General features: G+C 48.2%; 1 protein-coding gene across 1 annotated transcript; it reads left to right on the forward strand.

The window, feature by feature from the left end:
- The first annotated feature begins 5538 nt into the window (after positions 1–5538).
- On the forward strand, positions 5539–8469 carry Kcne3 (potassium voltage-gated channel subfamily E regulatory subunit 3). Its single transcript, XM_021219642.2, has 2 exons — positions 5539–5625; positions 7745–8469. The coding sequence occupies exon 2, from the start codon at positions 7785–7787 to the stop codon at positions 8094–8096; it is 312 nt and encodes a 103-aa protein (XP_021075301.1). The 5' UTR covers positions 5539–5625; positions 7745–7784; the 3' UTR covers positions 8097–8469.

The following is an 8469-nucleotide window of genomic DNA, read 5'->3' on the forward strand; positions in this document are numbered from 1 at the left end:
AACCAAACCAAAAAAAAAAAAAAAAAAAAAAATCACATGAACAAAGAAAAAAGAAAAGAGAAACGAGATTCCCAATCTCCCAATGATGCTTAAGACTGGCCTTGAGGGCGCCTGGCGTGTAAGCAGTGCACAGACATCTACAGAGACAAAACTCTGAATGCTGGTTTCTGGGCCCCACTCTGGGTCTCTGAATCCGAACCTCCCAGGAGGAGCCCACCGTGTCGGTGTACAGACTGGAGCAGCGCATACCGGGGTGATCGAGATGACAGCTCTCAGAGGTGGTTTCCAGCTTAGGGAGGAACGACTGGATAGAAACCTGTCACACAGATACAACACAACAATGATGTGTTCTGAAGGAGATTAGCAATGCTCACCATGTGGCACATCTTGTTTTTCCCTAAGCACTTATTAGATAATCATAGCCTAAAATTCTGTGATTGAAATTACTCACCTTGGAATTACTGCAAGAGTGTGAGGGAGCTCATCTGAGTGTGTTCGTTGTGTGACCTCCGCTAGTGAAGAGAGCTTGGAGAAGTGGTTGCTACAGAGTTCCTGAGTTGCAGATCCCTATTTCTGTCATCATCAGGAAAACGACACTTGTCAGCGTCTCTTCTATGTAGCCTGTAATATCATCAGAAACAATTTGGATGCGGACCCAGTGGCTGGAAAACAAGTGTTCTGGGACAGGCACCAGTTAAGAAGTGAGTGGATACAAGTTGAGATTGGGCATGTGACAGGCTACTGAGGGGGGAGATGTCTGCTGTAGTACAGTGGATTCTGAGACCGAGCTTGCTGAGTGTAGATAAATCACCTCCCGAATTTGGGCGTCTGCAAACTGAAAACAGGGTTTGTCTTAGAATCAGATGTTTTCTTTGGCTATTCTGGTTTTAGTATTTTGGATTCTGAAAAACACTTCTAACCTTACCGTAAGCCTGTGAAAAGCGCGTGCAGGAATGGTGGTACCCATAGAGAGGAAACCAAGGCCCCAGAGAAGAGCTGCCCAGTGCCACAGAGCTACACAGGTACCAAGCCTGACTCCACCAAACCCTAGCGCTTGGTCTGGGTTTCTGGAAATCAGTTTTTCGCTAGGTTGGCTGAGACATAGAGACACAAACGAGGAAAGTTCTGTCTGGGATCCAGGAAGCAGGTGGTTCCCCACAACCGGGTGAGGCCAAGGAGCTGGGCGGAGGCGCCCCAAGACAGCCAACGCTGAAGCTGGTGTGCTAAGGCAGGGCGGGGCCAGAGGAGGGACAGCCAGGGAAGGAAAAGGGAGTCAAGAACCAGTAGGCGTGCAGAGCTCTGAGAGCACGGAGCGCCTCTGGGCATGATTGCAGTGCTCACTCGACACAGATCCGCAGAGGCAGGTAAGGCACCACAGGGTTGGAAAAGTCATCCACAGTCCGGGCAAGACGTGCAGGGGTTTCGGTGTTTCCTTGAGAGCGAGGACCCGACGTGGGGTGCTGTTAAAACACAGAGTGGATCTTCCCTAGTGAGACAAGCAGGTATTCCCAGGAAATATAGGGAGTAGAGAGTTTCGGGGCGCACGGAAAGTCGTGTGTGGTCCGAAGGCGCTCTCCCAGGCTTCCCTCCAGGCAGCAAAAGCTCCTCCTCTCCTACGGATGAGAGAACACTTACAGGTCTGCAGCGGGACACTCACGGAAATAACATTCCAGGAGTCAGTCTTGCTCGACCAAAGCCGCGGGCTCTGCAGAACTGCCCTGCCCATTCTACTCCACTGTAACCAGCCCTCGGTGACCAGATCCTCCGAAATCCCGGAACTGGCTGAAGCATCTTCTGCTGTTAGCAGCAGTTCTAGGTTGAAAGTCAGGAGTCTTGGGTCCTAGTTTTCAGGTAGTTTAAACCGATGCAGGTCAACCATGGCTCTGTGCCTTGCGTTTTCTTAGATCACCTCTTGTAAAATGGGTCTCCTGCTCCACTTGCCCCCATGTAATAGAATTAGGACAAAGGGGAATGTTTGGGAGGTGTCTCAGCCAGTGTGTTAGAGCCCCGGGAGCAAAGTCCTAATCTCTGCCTCCTGCTCCTCATTAATTTGCATTGGAGGACACTGAGGACCCAGGATAATCTTATCACCAGGGACCATATTGAATTAGAACCAGTGTTTCCTCACTCCTAGCCCAGGACTCTTATTTCACTTACAGATATTGAATAAACTCATTCTCTATGGCTCCAGCCACTCTGTCAGTTCCAAATGGAGGGGTGCGATACTGGAGGCGTTAAAAACTGCCTTTAAAGTCTGTTGGCTCCCAGAAGATGAAAACCGACTAGCAGCTTTCTTCAGTTCAAATTCCTCAGGGCATGTTTTCTATCTGTAACGCAGGGGAGCTTGAGGTACCTTCTAAGGGGGAGGCAGGCAAGACCAAGACCCTCCAGCCTCTTCTTGGCTACACAGACTGGCCAAGTAGGGGCAAAGACTCCATGTTCACAGGACAGAAGGCACTTGTAAAAGGCAAGGAACTGCAGGATTCATCAGAAAGGGTGGGACACAATGGAGGAGGGCGCCCCCCTGGTGTCTGTGGGCAGTGGGGGGGCACAGCAGGAGGCAGGCACTTGGGATAACAGCTCAAGAGGTGAGCTGAGCCAGGGACAGCTAAGGGAACAATGTGAGCAGGCTTCCCAGTAACGTTCTCATGCCTGCTCCGCCCATTGTCTCTTCCAGTTCTCACGAGGTGAGCCGGGCACTGGTGATTACCCCCGTCTTACAGATATGGTTCAGAGGAAAAGCATTCAAGGTCACATAGCCAGAACTAGGATCATGAAAGGCGAGATCACAGGCTGAGAGACTGGGCTATCTGTGTGCCGTTTGTGGGTGTGGATGGCCACACCTTCGGTAGGTACACAGGGAAGAGCGTTGCAAAACCATTTACCGTTGTTTGGGGGCCAAGAATGTTTGCCCTTTGGATAAACGGGCTCGGATCAGATGTGGGAAGTGTCTGGGTTTCCAAAGGAGGCTCAGCATTTCCCTCTCCTGCCCCATGCCAGCTGCTCATCTAAGGCAGCCCTCTATCTAAGGCAGCCTGTCTTGGGCTAACTTGGTGTCTTTCCTACTTCGGTTTTCTATTAAAGCATTGAAAGCTGTTTTCGTGAAGCTGTTAGGAGAAGAGTTGGGAAGGGTACTCTCTTGTAGGAGAGAGACTGAGTCACTTGTTCTCTTTGGGGCTCACTATGTAATCAGGCCTGAAGAATAAAGAAATGCACGAGGCCCAGGCCCCTGCCTGAAACCTCCAAGCACATGCACAGGGATACACTGGGCCCACATCTACACTCAGAACAGGGATACACTGGGCCCACATCTACACTCAGAACAGGGATACACTGGGCCCACATCTACACTCACGAACAGATTCCAAACAGCCCAGTTCTCTAATGAGGTTACTTTGAAGACACTGTGGCAACAAACAAGAGGAGAACTAACTAGTTATTGAGTAGGGGAGGGGTCTCTGGACCGGCTCTAAGCAGGTGGTATAGAGCAGGGTCTTGAAGAATGAGTTTGCCAAGCAGATGGAAAGTGCAAAAGAATTCCTGCTTAAGAATAAATATGAAGCTGGGCATGGTGGCGCATGCCTTTAATCCCAGCACTCGGGAGGCAGAGGCAGGTGAATTTCTGAGTTCGACGCCAGCCTGGTCTACAGAGTGAGTTCCAGGACAGCCAGGGCTACACAGAGAAACCCTGTCTCAAAAAAGAAAAAGAAAAAGAAAAAAAAAAAGAAGAAGAAAAGAAAAGAAAAGAATATGAGTAAAGGCAGGAGGCGTGGGAGTGCAAGGACTGTCCAATGAGCTCACGGCCTGGTGCTCATTGCCATGGTCACAGACACTGGGAGAACCACAGGGAAACAGAGCCAAGGCAGGGCCACTTAGAGAAGAATTCGACAATTAGTTAGTTAGTTAGCCAGTTTGCTCAGTAACTGTTAGTCTGCTTTCTACGCTAGCCCATTGTCTATTTCAACCAAAGGCCTCTCTACAACAGGGCTCTGCCACTTCCATCCTTGATAATCAATGACTCTCTAGGAGATGGAAACCCAGGGACTCAAGAAAGAGAAACAAAACACCCAGTGCTTCCGTCTGTGCCCACTTGGAACCAAGAGACGGGTTACAGGCAACCATTCTGTTCCTTCTTCAGCTCTCTGCTTCTCCTTACCCCAACAGGATGCCCAGAATCTGCCTTCTTGTCTCCACCCAAACCTAGCACTTAAGGATACGTACTGTGACCTCTGTGGTCTGAGAGATCCAGACAGGAAGGTCTGATGGGTGACAGTTTGTTTGACTCCACCCATGAATCCCACCCTGTCCTTCACTTGTCTCTTACCCCAACTTCCCACACAATCTGTCTCTTCCCCTGGGCCAGGCCACCCTTGCAGATAAGAGGCTAGGAGGAAAAAGGAGCAAGTGGATCAATCTGGTCCTCACCTTACCTAGGCAGGACTGACCGTCAGGTGTAAGTCAATCCCCAGACTCAGAGATATCTTAGCCTGCTGGGAAGACTCTGTAGCCTCTCTGACTTGGGTTTGAAGTCCTCTAGAAGGCTACCCAAGGGCTGCCTCCACCAGCCACTCAGTCTCCCAAGATCTCACAACGTGGTTCCCTGATTCATAATGTCACAGGATATTTGAGCTGACCATGACCCCTTCATTTTACAGATAGAAGCTGAGATTAAAAGGGGGGGGGATCACATGCCCAGAGTCACACAAGTAGCAGCAGGACCAAGCCAGCTTCTACTTTCTTTACAGTAAGACTGTAAAATGAGGACAGTCAGCCTTGGTGAACTCTGAAGACTTGTCCAGTTTCTGCGCTACACAAACCACCACTGCTCTCTGTGGAATTTACAGCCAAACCTTACATAATTCTCTTTAATCTTCATGACAAAGCCATGCTACAGAGAGTTAATTCTAGGACATGTTCATTTTAATTATTTTATTACATTTATTGGAAGGGTATGTGCATGTGGAGGTCAGAGGACAGTTTTCAGGAGTTGGCTCTCTCCAGTAGGGTGCAGGATCAAACTCAGGCCATCAAATTTAGCAGCAAGTACCTTTGCTCACGGAGCCATCTCGACAGCTTGCCGGGACACATCCACAGATTTGATTAGTAATGCGTCATTTATTTCTATGAGACTGCAAACTGCCATTTTACCTTGGGATACTAAAAGGCTCCTGCTGAGGTACCAGCACCCTGAGGGAGGAGAAGGGTTTTTGGTTGTTCCGTTGTCAAAAAGTCACCAGATTAAGATGTTGTGAGCCTGCACCGGGGAGACAGCAATCAGATGTCCCTTGGCCACTGCATAGTTCTGTAACTACAACTCTAGGCTACCTTGAGCCAGCTGTTGCAGGAAGGGGAGGGGATCATGGGTGGGTCAGAAGCCACAGAAAGATGCTTGCGCAACCCTTAGGAACTGGGAGATCCACCCTCAGTTCTGAGGTTTGTGTCTCTGGTTCCTTCCTCTTCCTCCTCGTCTGCCTCCTTCCCAGTCTCTAGCTCCGGGCCTTTCCTGTCAACACCAAGACTCTGGCTGCTTCCAGATGTACCCTGCAAGGAACTGAGGGGCCGTGGGACATCCACGAAGAGATCCTCAAAGATGTCTCCGAGCCAGCAGAGTCTCTGAACTGTTTGGTGAGTTCTTCAGATCCATGTTATCCCTCCCTGTGTTGTGCCAAGTGAAAACCCTTTCCAAGGAAAACTGACCAGGAGCAGGGAGGGCGGGAAGAGTTTACCTTCGTTGTGTGGATGCTTCCAGTTTCCAAAAAGCTGAGTATATGTATTTGCTTCTCAAAACGAGAAGCACATTAATCCTGTTCAGTGCAGTAAAAGAGTGCATTCTTCCTGCAAGCTTGGGAAGCAGAATGGAGATGGCAATCTTCTCAGTCATAGCTAAAAAATGCATAACCCCAAACCTGACCTCTTAACCGAGCGCTCAGCTAAGTAGTATCACCCGACTTCACACTGCATGGCATAAATCTCTAGACTCTTGCTCCTTGAAACAGAAACTTCATACTCATTATTCAACAATTCCCACTGATAATCTCCTTTTGATAGGTAAGGAAGCCATGCCTGTCATGACTTCTAACTTTCCTCGGAGTGGGCTTTTCTAGATCCATGCTCTTTGTCTGTGTCTGTCTGTAAATTTAGCTGCAGCCTTTCCTCCGTCAACCCTGCTGTCCGTCATTCCCTTCCCAAATCCCTCTCACGTCTCAGATCTGTCCCTGCTCCCACTTTGTTAGGTCTGTCCTGGTCCAGGACCCTGTTCCTAAATGTCTTATGACCCTTATCACTAGGCTGCCTCAGCTCTCACCCATTCCAGGTCACGTTGCAACTACATGATTATTTCTCAACACAGCTCTGCCCATTTTACCCTCTCAAAATGCCATGGCATCTTTGAAGCCAACTACAGGATCAGGGTCCAACACCCGGCATGGTACTCACAGTCCCTAACACTTGGCCCCATTGGCCATTGGGTTCTTCCATCCCACATCCTGTCTTCTCCTTCTGTCCATCTTACATTCTGACCTCTTTATGATACCTTCCATTCCTATAGAAGTTTTATGTACTGTCTTGTTTGTGAACCTTTGCCCATCTCTTTACCATTCTTGCCTTCTCTACCTCTTAGAACAGTTCAAGGTCAGTTCAAATAACTCCATTCCGGAGAACATTCTGTAAGGCCTGGTCAGTGTTAATCACTTTAGCTCTTGGGCTGTTGCTCGCATCATATCAGGTTGGCAGTGAACCATTGAGTGTGAAGACTGGGTTTGAGCCTAAAGGCATCAGCACAAGCTCTGATCTGGATAATGACCGGCTAATTGACTCATCGAGTCATTAATATTACTGACTGGTGTTCCTGCTTGCCACTGGCTACTGGCCCATGTTAAGGAAAACTCAGATTTCTTGCTTTTTACTTTTTTGTTTGTTTGTTTGTTTTGAGACAGGGTTTCTCTGTATAGCCCTGGTTGTCCTGTAGACCAGGCTGGCCTCAAACTCAGAAATCTGCCTGCTTCTGCCTCCCAAGTGCCGGGATTAAAGACATGCACTACCCCTGCCCAGCACTTCTTACACCTTAATACAGGAAGTCTGTGTTCTTTTTCCTCCTGGAGGGCACAAGTACTGAATGGTAGAGAACCTCAAAGGCCTTTCATGGAATGTAGGCCAATCTTGGGTGGCAGTAGGGTAAGGCTCTATTATTCTGTTCTCCAAATTCTGCATCAAGTCATTATAAGTATTTATCATCGTTAGAACTATGGGGAAGACACCTGATAGATAATAATCATGTTCGGTATGTATAGGTAGTAATAATGATTGTTGACAGTTCTACCTAGGCTAAGAGAGCTTTGGGACCAGCCACTGGCCTATTAAGGACTCCTGAAAATAGACACTATTTACTACTCCCTGAACAAGAACAAGCTACTCATTTGTTTGGGGTCTCAGTTTCCCTGTGTACAAAATGGAAGGAGTTAGATTAACTCCTAAGGTTCTTGTGGCCCAAAGTCTAATAAATTTATATAATCCAAGAAAAAGAGAGTAACATGGCTTTCAATGGCCAGGAAAGACTATTCCACACGAACTGTGGGATGCTTCCATAATTGCTTCCAGAAGGCAGAGAGGAACTCCCACTTAGCACTTGCCATCCCAGAAGAATGGAGAAGAGATGATAGTATCAGGACTCTAGCCTAGGTATGCAAAGTGGGGAAGTTCACGCTGAGGGTAACAAGCCACCCTTTCTGTTTTCTCTCACCATCAGATCACATTCCAGCTCTTCCCATACCTCAATTTCTGTTGCTATGGAGACTTCCAACGGGACTGAGACCTGGTACACGAGCCTCCATGCTGTGCTGAAGGCTCTGAACACAACCCTTCACAGTCACTTGCTCTGCCGACCTGGGCCAGGACCAGAACCAGACAATCAAACTGAGGATCGTCGGGCTAGCCTTCCTGGTCGTAATGACAACTCCTACATGTATATTCTCTTTGTCATGTTCCTATTTGCTGTCACTGTGGGCAGTCTCATCCTGGGATATACCCGTTCACGCAAAGTGGACAAACGTAGTGACCCCTATCATGTGTACATCAAGAACCGTGTGTCTATGATCTGATATGAGGTACCTGAGGACAATGGGAGATTACAATGTCTGAGGATTGTCTTCTGGGGCCTCCGGAACTCATCTCAACCATATCAAGCCACAGTGTATCTTTATAAGGTCAACAGGAAACTGGTAAGAGGGTTAGGTCATTATTAGGACCAGAGAGAGGGGCTGATAGGTCCAGTCTTGTGGATGAGACATTTTTTCGAGACACAGATGTGCATTATAAACTCAGAGCCCATGAACACATATATAGAAGTACGGACAACCAGCAAGTAGAAGAGGAAGCTGTGGCGAAGGGAAATGGGGCAAAAAGATGCTCTGGATGTATAATCGTTTAATGTATGATCTTCAACATGAGAAACCTTGATAAAAATGAGAAAGC

Source organism: Mus pahari, chromosome 1 (genome assembly GCF_900095145.1).
Source record: "Mus pahari chromosome 1, PAHARI_EIJ_v1.1, whole genome shotgun sequence".
Classification (NCBI taxonomy): Eukaryota; Metazoa; Chordata; class Mammalia; order Rodentia; family Muridae; genus Mus; species Mus pahari.